The 22,877-nt window shown below is 43.3% G+C and overlaps 3 protein-coding genes and 1 non-coding gene across 8 annotated transcripts in view; 1 reads left to right on the top strand and 3 right to left on the bottom strand.

Moving 5' to 3' along the window:
- Nucleotides 1–498: 498 nt before the first annotated feature.
- On the top strand, nucleotides 499–2,176 carry LOC118784620 (dickkopf-related protein 3-like). The gene is made up of 3 exons (XM_036538992.1): nucleotides 499–669; nucleotides 1,380–1,554; nucleotides 1,971–2,176. Exons 1-3 carry the CDS (start codon nucleotides 499–501, stop codon nucleotides 2,174–2,176), a joined length of 552 nt encoding a protein of 183 aa, XP_036394885.1.
- Nucleotides 2,177–4,217: 2,041 nt separating this feature from the next.
- On the bottom strand, nucleotides 4,218–4,289 carry trnac-gca. Its single transcript has one exon. It is a non-coding gene; the product is annotated as a tRNA-Cys (tRNA).
- A 4,754-nt stretch (nucleotides 4,290–9,043) lies between these two features.
- LOC118791820 (ADP-ribosylation factor-like protein 5B) lies at nucleotides 9,044–15,515 on the bottom strand. Of its 2 annotated transcripts, XM_036549298.1 has the most exons (6): nucleotides 14,998–15,515; nucleotides 13,462–13,522; nucleotides 13,068–13,215; nucleotides 10,573–10,656; nucleotides 9,957–10,108; nucleotides 9,044–9,798 (listed from the first exon to the last, which is right to left on the bottom strand). In XM_036549298.1, exons 1-6 carry the CDS (start codon nucleotides 15,041–15,043, stop codon nucleotides 9,750–9,752), a joined length of 540 nt encoding a protein of 179 aa, XP_036405191.1. In that variant the 5' UTR covers nucleotides 15,044–15,515; the 3' UTR covers nucleotides 9,044–9,749. The 2 variants fall into 2 exon arrangements, with proteins under 2 accessions (XP_036405191.1, XP_036405180.1); XM_036549287.1 differs by having other exon boundaries at nucleotides 13,462–15,515.
- Nucleotides 15,516–16,627: 1,112 nt separating this feature from the next.
- Nucleotides 16,628–22,877, bottom strand: part of LOC118788155 (voltage-dependent L-type calcium channel subunit beta-1-like) — a 47,279-nt gene continuing 41,029 nt past the window's right edge. For all 4 annotated transcript variants that reach the window (XM_036544057.1, XM_036544049.1, XM_036544066.1 and 1 more), the window contains one exon: nucleotides 16,628–21,863. In XM_036544057.1, the coding sequence (XP_036399950.1) occupies nucleotides 21,327–21,863 (537 nt within the window). In that variant the 3' untranslated portion in view covers nucleotides 16,628–21,326. The remainder of the gene's footprint in view (nucleotides 21,864–22,877) is intronic.

A 22,877-nucleotide genomic window follows, 5' to 3' on the forward strand; every position in this document is an offset into this window, starting at 1 on the left:
CTTTTGTCCAAACCATTACCTAGCCCTATTTGTCCCTATTGAGATAAGCCCGAGAGGTGCTTGTCTCCCCCCATTGTGTGGACCTGTTGTCTGCGCCTCACCCCCAGGCCCCCCCTCCGTCCATTTTCTCCCTGGCTGATAATTTCGCTCATCATTTTCCAGGGGGTGGTGCAGGCAATTAAGCTAATCCATTAACTACTAATTGTCTCCTCCTACCCCATGGTTTTGGGCAAACAGCATCATGTTAATGAGAGGGCTGAGATATCTATAAAAGCCAGAGGCCAGACAGGGTTATGTCACTGCTGCCTGACCGCTGGGACTACTGCACTGGCAGGAGCTTTCGCTTGGACACTCTGTTTCTCTCCACCACCTACCTACACTGCTGTGCATCTTCACTCTCCCATCAGTCCCATCAAGTATTTTGCCTCATTTTGTCACTGCTCTGACAAACAGCTCTTCCCTAAATCTCTGATATTCTCCTTGCATCGGACTGTGGAGATGTCCCATATCACACAGTTCCTCCTTCTGTCTCTGCTGTGCCTGGGCCTGTCACTGCCCTCGGCAGAGGGACACATCTGGGCCTGGATGCTCTCCATTCCCTACAGTCCACCTGAGGATGGGCCCCTCTCCCCACGGGGCACGCCAGCTGCTGACGCCCGGGGATCTGCGGTGAGAACCTTTTAAACTTTTACCCTCTCAATCTCTATTCTTTACAAGCAATGCATGCACGAATAGCAGAATGGCAGCCTTTCTTTGCAAGCAGCTTACAGATGCTTCAGATTGCTTTCCTCAGCCTCTGTTTATTTGACTTGCTGTAGTCATGAATCTGCATGCATCTCCTACTGCAAGCTCCTTCGATTTCATTCAAGATTGATCCTCTACAGCTTCAACTCTCCCCAGAATAAATATTTGACTACAAGAGCTACACATGAATGGAACATGACAGTGGCACTATCAAAATGCACCAAAACCAATACACAATTTGCTTGCTAGCACCATGCATGATGTCTTATTAGTAGTTAAGTGATTCCCAGGCTGGATGGGGACCAAGAGTTGCGACAGACAGAACAGACGGGGGTGTCTGTTAACGTTGGGTAAATATTGACGTTGGAGGGGTGAAGGTGCAACGCCATTAACACACTCTGTTTGTTCCACCCATGTTGCAAATTAAAGTCCCCGCTGTTCAGCAAACATCCACCATCATAAAGGAAATGAGGGCTGTCCCATCCCCATGATCCCATTGCAACGCTGCCTAAGCATCCCCCAGTAAAGTGTTGCCTAGAATAAAAGGCCCCTTGCAAGGCTGGACACACAAGCAGCAGGTAGCAATCCGCATCCTTCACAAGGAGTTGACCTGGTCTAACATCTTCCTTTGTCAGGTGGTGTGCGACAACGACCGTGCCTGTGGAAGGGGGTTCTCCTGCGACCGGCACTTTGGACTGTGCGTGCCCCTCAAGCAGGCGGGGCAGTACTGCCGACGGGATGCCCAGTGCGTGCGCGGCCTGAGCTGCATGTTTGGGAAGTGTCACCGCAGAATCCCAGAAGGACAGGAAGGTACTGAAATTTTACGATGACTCAGTTGCTTGACAGGGGGACCGAGTGTGATTCTCAATGCTTGACAGTCAGGCATTCTTATGGGAGTGATGTCTGAGGATGCAACTGCAATAAAACAATGAGGCAAGACTGCATCATCACAATAATTTACATGTTATTTGGCTTGGGGTGTGGATGTGTCACTGCTCTTCTACTGTAGTACTTACCATGGTGTGTTCTACAGGCCCTATAATTCTTGTCACTTCACCCTTCCATTTCCTTCCATTACAATGATTTCTGAAATGGGGGCTGGAGACCTACAAAACAGACAAAATAATCAGAAAAAGAACGGTCATACACGAGTGCTTTCTGTGTTGAGCCTGGGAGCTGTCTGTGGATGCGATTTCACAGAGGGACATCTGTGTTGTGTTCTTTAGGAGCCAGGTGCAAGGTGGACAAGGACTGCGAGGGTTCCATGTGCTGTGCGCGGCACCACGGCGAGCAAGTCTGCAAACGCAGGCTGTCGCGTGGAGAGAGCTGCTTTGTGCCCGACGGTGGCCTGGCGTTCAGCATTAACCAGATCTGCCCTTGCGACGAGGGGCTTCTGTGCCGCAGCAGCGCCGAGACGCCCCGCAGAGAGTGAGTACATTGGTTAACTCATTTTTGACCTCCGCCGAACATAAACGACGAGTTTGTTTGCACGTTGATTTTAGATCATAAAGTCTTCGTATGCCAGCATATGGCTTGTCCACGCTATAATGTCACTGTGTTGGTGTAATAACTGGAGTAAAAACGATTTCGGTTTTGCTGTAAATAAACAAAGTTTGCATTGTTTGCTTTAGGAAGGAGTTTGTATACCGCCAAGACTCGACGAGTTGGACGTGTCAAGCCCCGAGGCCTTGAAGTGTTTTGCGTCCCAACTAATTTTATTTATTTTGTAAATATCCTGTAAATAGCCATCTGGATGAGAACGTATATTTTGATGAAGAGATATTATTTTTTATAAATCACTGTATCCCCATACGTCTATGTTAAGTACGGTCCAGTGTGTATTTAAACGTAGGACTGTAACTAACTAGCGTTGTACTTTAGATGGTGATGTCCATGATATTTGTCTGCATCGTCGAAGGAGTGTAATGTAAATTTTGCACATATAGAATATATACTTTGTACATACATGTTTCAGCCCTCTGCTTCATCGTAAATAAAGCTTGAGAAGCTCGCTAAAACTATTCGTGTCGCAGTGAATTCTGTCACAATGGATTGGGGAATTTTGTCAGCCGCTCGCCATTCACAGCCAACAATCAGAATTTGCACAGAAAATAACGTGATGGAGTTAGTCTTGTTATGAAATAAGAGTCTGCGTGGAAGGTATCACATAATGCTTACTTTGTTGCTATCAACTCGGCAATGTTATACTTTTATTCACGTCATATATCCTTATTCTGTTGGATTTATAAACCATTGCCGTGAAACCGCATAGAAGATACAAGATACAAGACAGGAAATCAGGAAGTTGCGCGTGTTTAACACGGGAGGGGAGCAAAAGCTCAGTAAAAGGGGCAGCGTATTTCTCCGCGCTTTGGGATTTGCGTTACGTTAGTGTGCGCGAACCAGAGGTGAGATGAAGAGATAACATTGCTACACCTGCAACAACTAGGATGGATTCCCCCTTCCTCCCATCTGTCAGGGGAAGTGCAGAAATTTAAAAGCAGCTCGCTTTTAAACATGTCACATGTCACATGTCAGGCAGGCAATCGAATTTGAAGCGGTAAGCTCCTGATCTGCCACTGAACTACTTTTATAAAGTGACTTTAATGTTAATATTATAGTCTTAGCGTATGGCACAAACTTTAGCGGCATCACAAAATACCACTGTATGTAGTGCAAGGCACAGCCCAAAGAGTGACAGACAAAATATCTATTAAAACCCTTTAAAATCATGAGATGCGGTCAACTGTTTTTTCTTTCTTACGACAGCCAACGCTGGGTTTGACCTCGCGGAGCCTTTCTAGAACTTCAGCACACGCCTTTCATGAAGTAACGGACTAAGTCTAAACCAGATGTTTTAAGTAAAAAGTACTGTCTTTTTCATACCACATTTGTAATATGTTATTGAAATGACACGTTTTCCTCGCACGTTCTCGTGTTGGGTGCATGTGTATCAGCGAACTCTGCACATAGAAAATTAAACAACAGTGTAATCGAGCTAGTATTTTAAAGCGTAAAAATTCCATAACGACCGAAAAAGCTTGATAGAAGTATATTGTAACCGCTTCTTCAGTAATATTCGTGTAGCACTTATTTCTGATATTATAATGAAGCATCAATCAACTGGGGAAAGATGAGAAGGTTTATAACACAGAAATGTTCTTTTAATCAGCGTCTCAACTTAAAATGACCTGTCTTGTTTTAATGAATGTTGGTGTGCAGAAATATATGAATTCTGCATCGCCCTCAAAAATACTTTGCCACGAAACGGTGGACCAGCGCTGGCTGTTTTTAAACAGTACGATATGGGTTATTCAAATACAGTAGCCTAGCCTACTCTCCACATGGCAAAGTCTGTATTTCATAGTGACCATGAGTTGAAGGTAAGCTGAGAAAAGAGCTGATTAATACAATTAGAAATTCCATTTTCAGGAGCAGAAGCCGTAACGAAAAAGGCCTTCACCCACGGATCTAGGGGGCACCCGGATTTGAACCGGGGACCTCTTGATCTGCAGTCAAATGCTCTACCACTGAGCTATACCCCCTTCTCGAGTAACTCGGCCTCACTGCAGCAAATAGTGTATATCAAAAGTGTGTATCCTTGTATATAATGGTGGTGTAATAGCATATATCCTTTGGCACAACTGAAAGTGACTAACAAAATACAGTTGAAAAACGAATGAAAGTAAAAAGAGTTTTACAGACATTTACTTACAATGTTTTGACTAATAATAAAAATTTGACTTTGAGCTGCTATTGTAAATGTCATTGACTTGTCAGAAATACGTTTTATGCCAGTGCAGTTGTACTCAATTGCAACGAAGTGGTCATCCCTTTCAAGAAAGGGAATGGAAAACCGTTCAGAGGTGTAGAAATACACCATCATATCTTGTCACATTGTACTAGCTGAGCAGCTCATACCAGCAAATGAGCACATATATAACTTTTTGTTATTTTTAATATCAAGTCAGCTGATGGTGCAACGCTATTTCAGATGACTCTTAAGCAGCTATTGGTGACTACTTCTCTACAATTATATCCCTCACTTTTCTCTTCATTTTTGTTTGTTCGATTAAAAATCAAACCATACTGTTTGACCTTATAGAGAGGGAAGGTATTTGTGCTCATGAAGTAATTCAAACAGGTGATCCACTAATTTCCTATACAGGTGGACACCATCAACAGATTGGGTTTACTATTGAAAATAACCAATTAACATCTTGGCAATTCATTGGGTTAATACCTGTACGGGATATGTCCTATATTTGTTTTGTTTAATAAGATTAAGCCTAACCTTCACAACTGATCATGACATGTTCAAATGACTAGCTGTTGCATAAACACTACATTGCCCTGTTTGTCAGTGAGGTGGTTGGGCACAATTTCTGATGGTATTTAAAGATTGTCCTGATGGCTAGACCTTTCATCAATTTCCATGGTACACTTATGCAACTATAAATGAGTGATATTCTTCTTTTGATACATACTACATAATTTGGAGAAAAAAACTAACAAACCTGCCAATGTTTAACAGTATTTATCATTTTAGTTAACAGTAGCCTAATTACTGTTTATAGTTATGAACTGAATGAACATCCACCTGAGTCTTACTGCCACCTCCTGGTCAAAAAGGGGAAAATAGAGAGAAACAAACATGCCTGAAATTAATGTGTTTAAACATCACACAATAAATGATCACATACAATTACAAACTAAATTCATATGGCATTTAAGGTATGCTTTATCATTTACATTTATTCATTTAGCAGATGCTTTTATCCAAAGCAACTTACATAGGTTACAGTTCTTTACAATTTTATCCGTTTATACAGCTGGATATTTACTGAGGTAATTGTGGGTTAAGTACCTTGCCCAAGGGTACAGCAGCAGTGTCCCAGCGGAGATCAAACCTGCAACCTTTCAGTTACAAGTCCTACTCCTCAACCACTATGCTACACTGCCGCCCGTATATTAGCAATAACATACAACTTTTCTGGTGATTTTCTAATGCAACTTCTCTGATGGTATTTCTGGTAACATTACATTTAGAGGAAAAAAATTAAAATACAGTGCAACTCATCACTATAACTACTACAAAAATATAGAAATGAAAACATGTTTGCATATAATGTTGAAACATATATACAGAAATTAGATTTATTTTGTCATAATATTAATGACATTATATATTTATTCAAAATAATACCTTCACAGAAAAAAGGAAGGACTGTTTCTATAACTTGTTAAAAAAATCACATGAAGAAATAGGTCACACATGTAGTCACTGCATTTCCTAAACTGCATGGATAAAGGAAAAAAGTGTACCTGTGTCCATTTAACCCAAAGACAACAATTCCTCTCTCCTCCTCACTTTTCAGACAGGCCAGGGCCATAACCACAGCTGGAGTATCCTAAATGCATGCAGGGAGGTCCAGCTCACTGCAGTGGAGACAGCTAACACTGATGGAGAATATACTCTCACAGTTCTCATATACTGTCATAGTAACCTGGCCTATAATCCCCTGAGTGTGCATGTCCTCACAAGGTAAGGACTACAGCTCACAGGAAGAAAGCAACAAAACATGAATGGGACCAGAAAGGGAACCCTCACGCACCCTTTCTCAACCTATTTTTAACCGCAGGTTACTTTACCGTTAACTTTTATATCTAACAAGTACTTTACAAGCAAAATTGGAAAAAAAATTCCAATGACCCCATAACACCCCGTGGTTTAATACTTTGGTAAATTAAATATTTAAAGGCTTGGTTTATCTTCGGCAAAATTTATAAAATTTTGTGATTCATAATAAAATATTGGTGAGGGGGACAGAAAAGTGGATTTAAAGGGTACCTAAGACTATAGATGACCTGCATGGAAGCCAGCAGAGATGCCAAGGAGAGGAGCTTAAACAGTGACCTGCATGTCTGACAGGAGAGAGAAAAGTGATGTGATCAATGTGAAAAGCCACTAGGGTTGATTCTGAAGGTCACAAGCAGCAGGAAGAATTTTAAGTTAATTCATCTGAAAATTGAGTTGATTTTGGAAAGAAAATAAGTGAATAGCAGACTCATGTTATGCCTTTATCAGTTAGGGGTTACAGCTCAGTCACAGAGCATTGGATTGTAGTTCATCCCAGCCGGCCCTTCCCCCGTGCATGACCTCTCCATCACCGTCGATGACACCACAATACCATCCTCTCAGTCAGCAAAGAGCTTGGGCGTTATCCTTAACAGCAACCTGGACTTCAAGGAGTACATTGCTCACATGTCACGGGCCTGCCGATTCCTCCTCCACAACATCAGGAGGATTCGTCCGTTCCTGACAACATACGCGACGCAGCTCCTTATCCAGGCCACAGTTCTCCCTCGCCTGGACTACTGCAATGCTCTCCTCGCAGGCCTCCCAGCCTGTACCACCCGGCCTCTCCAGCTCATCCAGAACGCAGCTGCCCGACTAATCTTCAACCTCCCCAAATTCTCCCATGTTACTCCCCTGCTTAAATCCCTCCACTGGCTTCCTGTCGCTGCCATGATCAGATTCAAGACCCTGACCCTCGCCTTCTCTGCAATCAACAGGACAGCCCCTACCTACCTCCAAGAACTCATCCAGCCCTACACACCAGCCTGACCCCTGCGCTCAGCAGCAACTGGACGCCTCGCTCCTTGCATGGTCAAGGCAGGAGGTGCTCGTTCTGCCAGACATCGGCGTCTCACCTACATCGCTCCCCAGTGGTGGAACGAACTCCCTGTCCCGCTACGGACAGCTCCTTCACCCCATTCCTTCAGACGGGGCCTGAAGATGCACCTCTTCAGACTCTACCTGGACTGACCCAGCACACAATTGCTGCCCCCCCCCCCCCCTCAATCATTGCTGTCGTAAATTGCTGTGCTTTTTAAATGTTTCTTGTTGCCGCCTTTACCCTGACACTCATTGCGCTGCTTGAAGTTGTTGCTGTTTGCTGTTTGAAGGTGTATCATATTAGTTGCCCCATACGCTGTAGTTGTACAAATCTGATAGTACTGTGTCCTCAAACAGACCTTGCTCTCAGCTGAGAACTGTCTCATTGTGGAACTGTACACATCCTTTCCCCATACTGTATGCACTTTTGTACGTCGCTTTGGATAAAAGCGTCTGCTAAATAAATAAATGTAAATGTAAATGTAAGTCCCTACCAAACACACATCTGAGGGGCCTACTGATCTGATCTAGAATTTTGGATCCAAATCTATGATGTGACAATCATGTTATTGTTTATGGTTGTCCTAAAATGATGACTGCCCACAGTCTTGTTGCAGGTTATCAGTGTTTTTGAAACGTGAACTTCGAGTCTTGAAATTTAAGTGGGATCTGTCCTACAATACAGCTTCGGGAATTTAGGAATTTATGGAAATTGTGTTTTTTGCACATCGACTGCTGCTTTTCCACTCTGAGCCTTTCAGGTAATAGCTTTGAATTTTAATTCAGTAAAACTGAACTTTGTAATATTGCTTGAACATATTTTAACATTCTTACACTTGTTTTATACCCATTTACCCTTTTACCTGTCCATGAACACCTCAGGATGTTAGCACCTAAGCAGAAACACCTAAGCATGTAATCTTTGAAATGTACACATGTAAGTTTATTTACAATACACCTTGTACGTTTGCTAGTGAACTTGCATTGGTTAGTAACTACAAGCATCAAACTGCCATTGTCTATAATACGCACATTCTTATTAAAAATGTATGCCATGTAACATCATGGTACACTTCAGATAATTAACTTTAAAACATCATATTTAGATAAATTTAAATGTCACCAGCGCATATACTGTACCATCAACAAATTACCTCATACATGAGAGCATTTGTCCCTGAGTGGCAGTCATAGGTAGACAGTTGGAAGCTTTCGTTTTCATGGGGTGTGTGTGATGAAACCACGACCCGTACATTGATGTTCTGTTGTTACAGGGCACCTAACTGCTTATCCAAAATGTCAGAACAAAGGACACGTTAGTTCATGGAACTTTGTGAGTAAGAACTATCCAGCAATTAAGGAAATGTTTAAAGATTTGGAATCACCCTCTATTAATACTTTTAAAGGTGTGCCTGATCAAAATTAAGAACACAGTGTGCTCACATGTGCAAGATGTTTCGTGAAGTTGCCTAGACAAAATTTCCATGGAAAATTTCAGAATTTACTGGAAATCCTCACCCCCTATGCAACCCTAACTTTTATACACAGGACATGCAGAAATAATCTTAGTAACTGATTAACAGACACTGAATTTATTGTCATATAAAAATACACTGCCTCGTTCAAAAATACAACACCAGTATATTACAGATTTTTACAGCATGCTGCCACAAGTACAGTATCAAATGACAGACATTCAGTTTGCTTTCTTTTGTTATAAATAGTTCAAGTAAATATTCATCACTAGCTTCAAGACCTGAGAGAGAGAGCACCAATCAGAATCAAAAGTGCTCTGTCCCACAGAGTCACTCAGATGGGTCTGAAGCAACAGTTGTGCATCAGTAACACTTGAGGTTCAGTCAAATACCAAAGAGCAGCTTAACAAGAGTATCCAAATGAGCTTAACATCTGGGTGGTTGTTGGCTTACAGGTTAAGACACACTGCACATCACAATACAGTCTGGATCAGTTCCAGGGGAGCACATCGGTATCACTAAGGCATGTCCGTCGCTGCGCGTGCAGCCCCACAACCATAAGGCTGTTTGGATGTGGGTTTACAGTATGAAGACACACACAGGTATGGTCAAGATGGCTGACGAACAGGACCTCCCAACAGTCCTTCCTCAAGCCTCCCCGTTGAAACAAACCAGAGCGAGTGTCTTGGGTTCAGCTGACACTCAGGGTCTAAGAAGTGGACAGTGTGGCATCCCTTGTTCCTGGTAACTGTTTTGTGGCTCCAGTGGCGTTTTCTGAGCGTGTGTCTGGAGGCTGGGGAAAGAAGTTCCGGCAAACCCCGTGCGCATCTGGACAGGCTGACAGGAGGGTCTTAGCTGGCCAAAACACGGGATCTCATCCAGTCCAGACTGGCTGGGAGGCTGGAAAAGGAGACAGACGTGGACATGTGTACTGGAGTCAGACTGCATCAGCTCTGTGCAAGGCTGTAACATGCAGTTCAGGCTCATTAACAGAAAGAGAGAGGCTACTGTCGAGCCCAACCCTTATCATGCAGCTGTGGACATGCGTGGACACTCACCCCTCCCCGGTGAGGGCGCAGCAGGCCTGCACATGCCAGGAGTGGCCGGTGATGGAGCTGAGGGTCAGGCACTGCGAGATCTCTGCTGCCGTCATGGAGTCCTTCATGTCCTGCTTGTTAGCCAGAACCAGCACTGCCGCGTTCTGCAGGTCCTAGGAGGTCACAAATACAACTTTTCACAAAGGCACATTTTGCACATTTTACAGCTGTGGAAATGTAGAGTCAGTAGAGGAAAACCCACAAGAGCAATGACGGATTTTAAGACAAATTTCAAATTTAAACCAAATTTCCACTTGGCATTCATCACTCCTCACAGCTACTTGCCTGTAACAGCTTGAAGGACCGGTAAGGGTCGTCTCCTATATCCAACATATTTTGAGAATTTACTTCTACATGCTAACACACTGGTATGTGATACTAGCACCTTTTCCTTTGTTTGTATTATATATTCATACATGCACTAGACTTTGCAAATGTGGTTTAAATGTATTAAGAGTCAGAAATGAGGGTTGAGGCACAATCAAAAGTATGATGCTTGCATGATTTATTGTGTACATGGGAATGAGCCTGTATCCAAGACCAATGACTGCCATATGTTACACCCTCTCGTGGTTACCTCATGAGCCAGCATGCGGTGCAGCTCCTCTCTGGTCAATGTGAGGCGCTCCCGATCAGTGCTGTCCACCACCAGGATCACAATCTGCCGACGAGAGGTAGATAAAACATAACAAGCTGAAATGACAGACACAGTGAAAATTCAGCTCACAGAAACTCTTCTTTTATACCAGTTCCTTCAGATACTTTAGCGGTGTAATTCTGTGTGCAATTGCATGTATCAGCTTGTCAAATGTCAAGCTCCATTACACCCATTTCCAAGAGTGAAAATGCAGTCATGACAAATACCGACAACATCGTCAAACTTCAGTTTTTGCTGAACCTCCTCCTGTGGTTGATAAATTCCAGTGTTTTACAGAGATTAACTCAACATCGGTACAATCATAATGAACAGCCTGCAGAGGAACATGCAGGAAAAGCCCTTTTCGTCTTCAGAGTGGCTGCACCTTCATACTGCACTGCTCAATGATGTCGCTTCAAGTATAGAGAACAGCTGAATGGAGGCCTTTAAAGCAATATTGCTGTATTTTAAAGCCACAAATGCAGATGTCTTTTTTATTATTCATAGGTTTTTGTGGGTGAAAGGTTATCAGTGACAACTGAACCTTCTCACTGTGGACACCCTGTGGATTCAGCCCAAGACCACAACATAACCAATCACACTGGCATGCTAAATAATGTGACCACAACTGAGAATAAACTGTAGGAGGAAGACGTTCTTACAAAGTTTTTTCATGCATGGATTAGATTGGTACAGGGAAAGGGGTAGGTCACTAACGAAAAATGAACACCTGTGTGGAGAGTCCATGTTTTTATTTTTACTTACTTATTTGTATTTTTTACAGTTTTGAGTGTCATTTGGCCTGCAGCACAGACAGAATGTGTCTCAGGGAAACCTGTGGGTGTTAAATGTGGGTTTGGTGGTGAGGAGTAACTACTTTTAAAATGTCCTTCATGGTGACATACCATACCCCCATTCTTCCATTCTTTGGTTTGCTCACACAGAGCGGTGTCTTGCTCACAAGGGAAACAGGCAGTTAATCCCACTATCCTGGCATTTTACTTTTTCAGGAAACTTACAGTTGCAGGGAAGTTCACTTAGCTGCTACTACGTACAATTTTATACACTTTCATTGACTCTTATACATCGTCTATGTGTGCATGTGTGTGTATGTACAGAATACATTTGTTACAGTTTGTTCCACGTCCTCAGGAGAAGGCTAGCAATGGAATGCCTCCGATTTGTTCTGGTTCCACATTTGCCCCCGTATCCACATTCTGAGGTCAAACAGATGTGTTATTCCAGTGATGTGAATTTATGTGAAAGGAATTTATGATCTACGCTGGTCCACTTTTGACCTTAAAAACTGAGTGCAATAATGGTCATAAGAATAAAGACAAAAGCATCACTGTGTCACTATGTAAATTTCATACAGTATATGAACTGGGTAATGAGCAGTCAGGCACTCACTTTGAGTGCAGGGTCTGAACTCTGGGGCCTGGGTTTGATCCTAGCCATGTCACTGGCAGAAATTATCTGGAGCCTATGGGAGCGGAACAAATGCAGGTTTGGGAGGTCAGCCAGGGTGTTTTTGCCTCACCACTCCAAGGCACTAATGAACGCCCACGGCTCTTTAGTCCCATGACAGACGAAGGCTGAAACTGTATGCAATGTTTCAAAGTTGACTGTTATGTCACCACACAATGGAGGTGAAAACAATGTATGGGTTGTATGGGTGCAGTTACACCACACAGGGTCTTTAAATGTGTCCAGGTGCTTCCTGTTTGGCAGCTTCTTGGTGAATGTGTTGTTTGACCTTGTTTATCATAAGCTATTCAGCATTACTTCGTGCGCCTCCACCACATCCGCTGGAGGCTGAGGCTATACCACATTCTTAAAATCAGATATGGTTCGGCCCTTGCACCTGACATGTGTCACATGATTTTGTCTTCGTCTGGTTTCTTACAGGAAGCAGCAGCAGAGCAGCACCACCCCCCCCAAAGTCAGATATACTGCATCTGAAACATGTTCATCTATATCTGTTCAGATAATACCATTTAACTTACTTACCATGTTACAAATGGAATAAATAAATAAAATATGCCAACAGGGCTCACTGCACTCTGACAGAGCTCCTCTGTGTAAGAGAAGTGAACCGATTGTAATCTTAACTTTACAGGCTACATGCCAAAGACTGATGCTGAGAACGAAGGAAGGGTTTATGGTGAATGCAAATAAGTAGCAAAGCTGATAAACAAATGAGATCAGAAGGAAGCAGAGTTAAAGAATATAAGGTCAGGGCAGACAGAGCTGTTATACATAAAATTCTATGTGGATTCCCTGATCCTTGTATCATTTGGATGACTCTGCCCATTCCTTGTGCCTCTCACATCAATTCATACATGAACTATAAAGATCAGTGAATCAACACGCATGACACCCCCAAATCACAGCATCATAAGAAAGACCAAGGTACTGCAGAGGTCAGCCATTACCTCAGTGTTGCAATAATAGGAGTTCCAGCTGGCTCTCAGGCTTTCCTGCCCTCCTATGTCCCAAACCAGGAAGCGGGTCTTGCGCACGGAGATCTCCTCCACGTTGCTGCCAATGGTGGGGGAAGTGTGCACAGCCTCCTTCGTCAGGCTGCGGGGGTGGAAGAATTGGGACAGTGCACTTAATTATACAGTCCACGCTTTACCGAGCAGTCATACTGTGGATACTGAGATGACATAAAAATTGAGGGATTTATAATGTAGGGACTTGTAGAAATAAAACTCCTAACCCATCTCTGCTATAAGGGCACAGTAATGTATGGAACAGTCTGACACACTTGATGCAGTCAACAAATGTATTGTTATGTGACAACACTGCAATGAAGAGTGCACTCACAACTGGTAGAGGATGGTGGTCTTCCCTGCGTTGTCCAGTCCCACGATGATGACTTTGTGTTCTGTGAAAAGGAGGGCGGATGTGAACACAGACACAGATGAGAAGGACCCACGGGAAACAGTACATACCAATCCCAGAGTGCATGGCTCTCCCTCCTTTCTGGAGACCATAGATAAAAACCCCAGACCTGTTTCCACAAGGAGCACTGGGGGAATAAGGATGCAAAAGGAAAATGCCAGCGTCATGATAGCAGTCTAAATGTACAGAAATTCTCTGCTGCTGTGAGTGTTCAGCCTTGTGTAGCCAATGCCTGCAGGTGAGCCTTGGGCAGAGGTCACCACGCCACTATGACCCTTGACCACAGACCCACCGAGTAGCTATAAAACAGCCTGCTGCCTATGTCTGGAAAAGGCTAATGTATGATTACAATAACAGAAGCACCACAGTCTGTACACTTAGAGACTGACACTGCTATCCTCACAACATCTGTGTGGATGGTGGACAGAACAATCTGAGTACCTATATCCTCATTATAAAATCTGAAAGCACTGCCAATCGAAGTATTGTATCATATGGCCACTATAAGAACAATTTTTAAAATGTATATTACTTGAGTTTTTAACTCTGGTTGTTACTGAACATCTATCATTAAATGTTAAGATGCTTTCCTTCCATTTACTTTTTATGCATTTTGATTTTAATCCCACTGTCTGGCTAGAGTTATGACAGGGGAGTAGGGGTTTGCCTACTCACACCTTTTCATATTAATGACCCCTCAACAACGCGGTACATCTGAAAGTCATGGCCTGCTTTGTTTGACACATTGTTGACATATAAAAGTCCTAGCTAACTACCGGACACTTCAAAGCCAGATCAAATGTCCCACCAACAGATCCTACTAATTCCATTCATTATAATAACAACAACAGCTGTAGCCATTTCGTTGACTGAATCGGCTTGCTGTTAAATTCTTTCAGATATGCATCCGGCAGCGGAAATCTAAGACTAATTAGATTAGTCTTCTAACACGTTTAACTACATGGCTAGTTAGATATTCAAGTTACCAAAATGATCTCCAAACTATTTTTTCAAATTTTCTTGTTTCACCTGTAGCGAACTCAAACTGTATACACTGATACACATCTTAAGTGTGTAGTAAGGTCACTGAATGACTTCTCACGGTGCATATCAGCTCATGCTATGCTTTGCTACATAGTTTTAGCAAGACAGTACTCGCTGCATAGCTAGTTACGTAATATTCAACATTTATAGTTGCCAACTAGCTAGCTGTTATTACGATAAAACAGTAGTTTGGGAGCATCTGCCACTTTATGTAGTGAGTCTGATACCCGCTAGTAAGTACTCACACTAAAATTAGGACAGCGATTCACTCAAACACATACTGCCTATCGCGAACACTTTAAACTGACTACCTTAGTGTAATCAGGTAGGTAGGTCAGCTCTCCTTATCCCATTCGCTAGCTGGAGACGCTGTGATGGTGTAGCGAGGGAACACAAAACGAAAACAGGTCTTACCTCGGTCTCCGAAAATAGTCATTAGCTTGGCGAAGAGAAGACCCATGCCCGACTCTGGTGAATTGTTACCTTATTCAAAATGTGTCTGAAAACAGCTTGCTCGTAATAGCGAAGCCTAAGGCAGCTAGCCGGCTCTAACCTTAATTGTTCTGCCTCAGTGGCCGAGGAGCAAAACTCACGGCGTGGTTCGCTAATCGTATCCACTGAGCCTTTTGATGGTGTGGTATTCCAATCCGAAACGCAGTAGCTAACCTGCTAATTATGTGGAAATCTAAGAAAACGCCACGGAATATAAAAACATACAACTTAAAAGCGTTAAGAGTTGTAACGTTAGCTAGCTAGTCCGCTAGCGTCACACCCCCTTTCCTCCTCGCACGCAAGAAAATAAAATACCCTAAAATCAAGAGAGCAACCTCCCGTTGAAACCCGATCTTCTATCTAAACGCAGGCTTTTTACAGGTATGAGATGTGTGATGACAGTCAGAAACAATCGAGGGAGCGGTGTCAATGCGTGAACAGATTCCCGACGTCAGAGAGCAAGGCGGTTCGCCGGAATTTCTCAGGAACGCAGCTGATACTTCTTGCGCTACGCGACATGACGTAGGCCTACGGTATAGGGGCAGGTCTCGATTGTGAGAAGTCAGATTGTCAGGGCATGTGTCCTTACCTCTTTAACCATTTGAAATCATGTCGAATACACAATGGATTGGTATATACTTAATATTTTCTCTATTTGGATTAGCTTCAATTTCAGTTTACATTATAATTTAAAATCATTGTGGTCTTTTGGTCGTATATAATTCTCATCCTCTCCAACATCAGAACGAGAACAGGTAACTTTTTACAATTATAAATTTCCACTGGTCAGTTAGTTCTTCAGCTTTTGGTTACAGACCCTACAGTCAAAATCTTATTTTTGTTTTCCTCACTGGTTATGTCACTGGAGTAAAATAAATGCAACAATGTGAGGTTTCAGTTAATGTACCACTAAAGTCATACTTCATTCATGTGATGTGGCAACAGAAATAAGACAGATTGGTAAAGATTTTACTGGCTGGGATGCTGCTGACAATTTAAATGAGTACATTGTATATGAAGTCTACAATTTCATCTCATGTTAAGTGTTTCCTTCTATGTAAATGCTGGTTTTAAGACTATGATGCCCTTTCTTTTTCACATAACCATCATCAGTTCATATTAACGTGTGATGCTTGCCGCAGGCAGACACAAATACCAAGCAGCCATTTAGACAGAGCAGGTTTACTCAAAACTGGGCAAACGTCACGTTTTTATTAAAAGGACACAATAATTGTCAATCACCATTTTTTAAACGGGCTTAGAGTGGTCACGCTGATATATCTCTCTATATAAGTATTAAAAAAAAAACATTATCATAAATAGTTGGATTTGTTCCTGAACTTCCCTGCAAGAGACAGACTCTGAACATGCAACTTTTACTCTTGTATACAATCATAAAATACCTATTACCAGGATTTGTACAGTTACCATTTCAATAAATTATGAATATTGTACAAACACTGAAGCTTTTTTAAACATTCCCAAAGAAAACAACAGCATCATAAAAGCAATCATTTATATTTGTCCATTTAAATAAATCCATATTTGTGTATTTATATTGTACATATATATAATCATATTTATATGTGACTCAGTAGTTTACACCAGCAATAATCTAAAGTCTCAGGATGTAAAACATACACATTTTTCTTGTAAATCCTGTCCCCGAGCATTTGATAAGGGGCTGGGGAGTGACCTTTAACCTCAGAGTAGTCTCGTCTTTGTCTAATAATGTATGTTAATGGCAAAGGAAAAGAAAATAACTAATCTCAAATAAAATCTAAAGTGCTCAGAAGAAAAATGAACTTAATGACTTAAATCAAACTAACTGAATAATTAATAATCCAACAGGTAGCAAAATATTAAAAAAATAGACACAAAAGAAAGGTAACAACAGTTGCAGAGAAAACAAGGCTTAAAGGGGGGTGACAGTGTCTGCATCCAGGCAGCTTAGGGTGAAATGCGGGGGGGGGGCAGACGTGAAAATGAGAAGTAAATGTGTTCAGCATAGTGGTCCGTTAAACTGAACGCGCTGGCTGTGTGGCTGAAAAGCCCCAGTGGCCTGAGGACAGAGACTGCTCTACCTCCATGAGGGAGGACAGCACGAGACAGGTGGCAAGACTGTTCTGAGGTGTCCCCAACCCCTCAGCATCAGCTGAAGCATGTCTTTTCTCCAGTGTGCAAAGTCACAGCAGCGGGCAGAGAAACTGGCACAAGCAAAGATGAGCCACTGGTGGTCTCAGAAAGAGACAGAGCGGGATGTAAACCACACAGGCTTCTGAAAGCGGTGTGCTTTTACACCAAAGAAACAATAAAGTGAAAAAACCTAACTCCACAGAACTAGCAATAAAAAACATATCATATATCCTTTATGTGGCATAGCAAGTGTTCACATTTATGCTTTAAAAATCAAGTGATAAAAATGAAGAAAAAAAATCATAAAGTAGTGCCAGTACAGCTTTTAGAAACATTTCATTTCAATCAGGCACAATTATTTTGCCTTAAATAAAAAATTAAACACTCCTACTCTTGTAAAGTCATAGTAGATCAGTAGTACATAAAATGTAAATTTTGCAATCTGAGGAATACAATCACTTAAGGCCCATCATGGCTAACAAGTGAGGAAAAGGTTTTGTGTTTCATCAATACAACAAAGTCTTTTGCTTTGCATTTCACACACCCACTTCCTACTGTATGTGTTTGATCAAAAAAAGTTTACATCACATTTCTAAAGTCACTTCTTATGCAATGTAGAATTTCATCACATGCTGTACAAGTGTAACTGATCCTACACCAATCTTACCCCTCAATGACAGTGCTCTCGAATGCACAAGGGTTTAAGAAAGACACTTCCAGAAGACTATGCTGTGCGTGACAAGTAAGGCGACTCTTCATCTTAAAGAGACTCTTGCAGATGTGCGAGAGGAGCTGGCACAGCAGGACACGACAACAGCAGTGTGGCACTGTGGTGACATTGGCACTGACAGCGAGAGAGTGGCATGGGAATCAGCGCAGCCTTCTGACAATCACGCGGAAAAGGAAAGACATGGTGGAGGTTGAGCGACCAATGGGCTTCTTCTGGTGGGAGTGGGACAGCTGTCAGGAGTCATACCAGGGGACGGTAAGTGTGGAAAGCGGTTACACCTAATAGGTTGACAAGTATTTACTGGATGCAGGTACACTACATCAGAAGCATATACACCTGGCACAACTGTGGGAGGAGGGGCCAGCCATTTGCTAGCCAGTACAGCCCGAGTCGAGTGGACAGCTATAAAATGCAGCCACTGTAAGTGATAATTAAATGGAACTAATATGCCGGACTCCACAATGGACCAAATCATGAGATCATCCCATCCCCATTTACCCTGCAGCACGTTCCTCTGTTGTGACAGTGAGTAATTACATCAGCCAAATTAAAGGGGCTGCTCAGCTGGGGGAGGAGGTTCCCATCAGCGGGACCATGACTGGACTAAAGAAGAGTAAAAATTATGACCACAGCCTCTATCTGTAACTCATCTTCACAAACAACAGGCACTTATTCAACTGACTGTGTACAGTACAGGGCTTAAGAGAAGAACATCTGGCTATGCGCACATTAAAACAGTAAGACACAATACACCACACATAGGCCCATCTTAGGCAGGGGCTTTTAAAATACACGCTGCCACCTTGTTGGGTGCTGAAATGTTCAAGAAGGAGAAACAATAAAAAAGTCTTCACTCTGATGATCATAAAATAAAACTAAAGGTCATTCTGACATTAGTCTACATCTGTTACTGAGATGAATCAGGGATGAGGTCAAAGTCATGGGGCCTGACAGACTGTAAGTATGTTGGTATTTGGAGTGACTGAGACAGAAGGGCAGCAATGGGATAGCTTGCACTGACCCACCCACTGCACCCACTGCACCCAAAGCACTCTGCAATGGGAGGAATTCTGGAGCACTCCTCATGGAGACAGAAGGCAGGGTTTCGCCCCTGGGTGTGTCCCCGTGTAAAGACGGTGAACTGCAGTGAAGCTGAGTGACTGTATGACCACACAGCTCACAGACCTGCATCACCACAGTGGAGGCACACCCACCATTACATCTCAAACACATACTCCTACAGAACCCGGAATCCTCACCCGGTGAAAGGGTTTCTTAAGTTGTTGCCGTTTTGTGTGCCAGCCCTTTTCCTTGCAGCTTTTTCATTAAAAAAAAAAACTCTGACAGACTGAAAGACGTGCACTTTTTCTTTTCCGTAAAACAGAATGGCAGCTCAACTGCATGCTTTTATAGAGGCAGGGCACAGTCTCTTCCTCCTCTTCTCTCATGACTGCTAAGTACACACCCACACGCCTCCCACGCCAACCCACGCAGCCACTCACAAGACATCTGCTGCAGCACACATGCACTCAAACACAAAGCATCACCACGCAACCATCAGAACAAGCCCTAGCAGTGCTTGCTGCCCATGTCCCTGTATCATGTTTTAACTTGCAGAAGATCGTTTTGTGACAAAGGAAGCTATTTTTACCTGTAATGAAATTCCTGAGGAATGTGTGAGCTGATTATAGACAGTGTGATTAAAAACGGTTAACAACAGCAGGTGACGAAAAAAGCCTACAATTTTTTGCCCCAAAAGCCTGCATGACTCATTCAAACCACAATATAAGCAGCTGCAAGTAAGAGGCGGTAAAGCACTGAAGTGGACATTCACATTGTCAACACTTGGTAATGGTGTCCAGACTTATGTGAGCGTAACACACGGTCCATGAGAAGGACACCTGCTGTCTGCATTCTGCATTCTGAGAGGGATGTTGAGGGTAAGGCAGTCATAAACCACCAAGCTGGAACCATTGAAAAAAGGGCAGCTCTGATTAGTTCATCACACAGCGAATGTGACATATCTGAAAAGGATGGAAACAGCTTCCAGGGACTGTAGGTGACAAAGCCAGACATGGTCATGAAATCAGCTGTATGCATTTAAGAGACAGTGAAATATGCATATTTGCCAACTCTTTGCACTTTATAAAGTCTCAATTGAAAAAAGTCCATTCTGACTGTATCCCTGTGATTAAAATCTCATAATTGAGGGCAACCCTTGGAAAGCAGTCACTGGTTGTCTTTTATCAAGCTCACTTATCATAGAAAATGGTAAGACTCCAGGGTCATGTGATCATCTGGTTGTGGGCATGCCCACATTGCTCCCTGTGTGTCTGCTGGGTTACCCTGTGTGGCACAGAGGCACTGGGAAGATGGCACCTGTATCGCTTTCATCTGAAATTGGCACAGGGAGAAGACTCTCCCTCTCTAGATTGTACAATGTGAAACATTTCCTCCTTCTTAAAATGCTCTTCTTGTTGCTCCTAGCAGAAGTGGAGCTATAAACATCATTAAAAGACCAAATAAATCATGGATTAAAAACTAAATGCAGAAAAGCAAAGCTCCTGCAGGCAAGCACAGAAATACATTAGACTCATACGGTAATGCATGAGCAAGGACATCAACCAAAGACTGTCATCCATACTTTTAAAAAAGGAAATGCTGGGGTTTGTATCATTTCCATCTCCCAACTCAATGAAGCAACTGAGGGAGTTGTGAAATGACTGGCATAGTCCGGAGTAAATACCAGAGCTTAAAACTGAGGGAGGGGGGCACTGACGTGGGGAAGTTACATCAGGGATGGAGGCAGACTGTGCACAAGGGCTGGTGTGATCTGTCTTGAATATCAACCCGTAGTGTCAGTACAACAGGAATCACAGAAATGCATTGCCACTGGTGCAGACACAGCAGAGGTGAGCAGCGGGTGGGGCTGCATAGCCAAGTGCTCTAGCAACACATGGCAACAAAGGGAAGTACATGTGCAGTTAGCATAAGACATTCCTGCTGGGTGAAAGTTGGTCTTGAAAGTGCGTGAAACAATGGCACGTTCCATCGCTTCACCACTTAGGGGTGTTTTGTAAGAACAACTACAATGACACAGGTACCGATGCTTCTGTGCCAGGGAAAGCACACATGCAGTTCTAAAAACCTGTGATTCACTGCTGTCAGACATCTCTAAAACAGAGGATTTCAGTTCTGAAATTACATTAAGAGCACTGGTGTCTGGCAGTATTCTGCATTTTTCTCAATGGACACTGTCATGAAAGATTAGTTTAGATGGGTTACTGATGAGAGCCATTTTTTTTTCTTAAACCACATTTTCCCAATAATCTACACTTCACTACCCTCCCCTTGTCTGTCAATCAGCCTCTCAGCCAATGGTGTGTTAGCGGATGTAGACATCCCTCCCCCAGTCTTCCTGGTTCTTGTTGCGGCCCAGAGTAGAGTTGTTGTCTCCCGGGTCCTGGCAGTACCTCTCCCTCTGCCTGGTCCGGGCATGCTGCTCCTGCAAGGGGGCGCGGTTCAGATTCTCCTGATCTGGTTCGGCCCCCTCATCTTCCCAGGAGGCTTGGCGGCCGTGTGCCTGGCCCAGATGTAAGCGGCTGCCTCCGCCCCGGTACGGCTCGGGCTCCTCGTACGGGTCGGTCTCGATGTCCATGCAGGAGTCTCCCGCCTCTGTGTAGGCCGAGTCCCGGCTGCCCTGCGTCTCTGAGTCAAAGGTGTCCTGCCGGGAAAGGCCCCGCCCCCCCCGGGACTGGGCCCGCGATGAGCGCAGGTAGACCTGCTGCTGCTGCTGCTGCTGCTGCTGTTGCTGCTGCTGGACCTGGTGCTTCCCGCCCAGGTCAGTCTGGTAGTCATGGAGCCCGGTGCGCTCTGACAGAGGCCCGTCCCGCTTCTGTTCCCCGTGCACCAGGTACGGCCCCTGTCCCAAACACCACACCACGCCACACACCATGCAGGGACACAAGCAACAGGCAAGGCACAGGCAACGGGTTAGTTTACAGTTAGGGTTAGTCAAAGACTCAATGTGCTCACAAACAGAATAAAACACAATGTTAAGTCCTCAAACCTGGTTACTCTTAAAAAACACCATTTCAGACATGATTTCATGTGCCAGTAGAGCAGAGGCCGAATTCTCCACCCATATCATTAACATAAGTGACCCTTAATCAGGCCATGACAGTAGAACATACAATTACAGACGATGATACTGTGCAATGGTCCTTAAGGCCACAAGAGACAGCAGAAAAGAAAAAGAAAAAGTAGCTGTCCTGATAGTTTTAAGGGCACTTCCACTGCCCTGGCATCACTGTGGTGACTTACTGAAACCTGAGCTGTTAATGACCTAAGAGAAACTCTGGCTTGCGTATCATCAGTTCACAGGTGCTCTGTGATAACAGACACCCCCCCTGAGGCCATGTTAGTTAACCACAATGCATGGATGTCTCCAACAGAGAGCACTGCACCGAGACAGAGAGGCACCCCTCAACAGATGGGCCAGGCTCAAATGAGTTCACTTCAGAAACATAATGATGGCTTTGGTTCAGTTTCCATTGCAAAGCATGGACTTAACTGAAATCCTACCTCTTGACAATGCATCTAATTCATGTTATGACTGGTTTCCCATCTGTCAAAATAAAAAGGCTCAGGACAACTTCAGAACTAATTAAAAATAGTTCTACATTTAAAAAGGCATTTCAAAAGCAAGGCAAAATGTGCCACTGTTAGACCATGCGGAGGTCCAAGCAGATAATGTCACCTTTTCTCAACTAAAGCAAAACTCAAGCTACCTGACATCTAAGAAAATGATCATATTCCAAATTTAAATCATACCAAAAGCAAACATATTCCTCTAAATGAATGAGGAAACAAACAAATTGATAAAGAAGGACAGCTATGTAAACAAATCAATAAAGATGACCACATTTAACTGACT

The sequence above is a fragment of the Megalops cyprinoides genome, chromosome 1 (assembly GCF_013368585.1).
Source record: "Megalops cyprinoides isolate fMegCyp1 chromosome 1, fMegCyp1.pri, whole genome shotgun sequence".
NCBI lineage: Eukaryota > Metazoa > Chordata > Actinopteri > Elopiformes > Megalopidae > Megalops > Megalops cyprinoides.

Coding starts and splice junctions, on each gene's coding strand:
- LOC118784620 (XM_036538992.1), top strand. CDS start 499: ATGTCCCATATCACACAGTTCCTCCTTCTGTCTCTGCTGTGCCTGGGC. Junction 670..1,379: donor CTGACGCCCGGGGATCTGCG/GTGAGAACCTTT, acceptor TTCCTTTGTCAG/GTGGTGTGCGACAACGACCG. Junction 1,555..1,970: donor AATCCCAGAAGGACAGGAAG/GTACTGAAATTT, acceptor TGTGTTCTTTAG/GAGCCAGGTGCAAGGTGGAC.
- LOC118791820 (XM_036549287.1), bottom strand. CDS start 13,706: ATGACGCTGGCATTTTCCTTTTGCATCCTTATTCCCCCAGTGCTCCTT. Junction 13,216..13,461: donor ACCACCATCCTCTACCAGTT/GTGAGTGCACTC, acceptor CCACCCCCGCAG/CCTGACGAAGGAGGCTGTGC. Junction 9,799..9,956: donor TGCGCCCTCACCGGGGAGGG/GTGAGTGTCCAC, acceptor CTCCTTTTCCAG/CCTCCCAGCCAGTCTGGACT.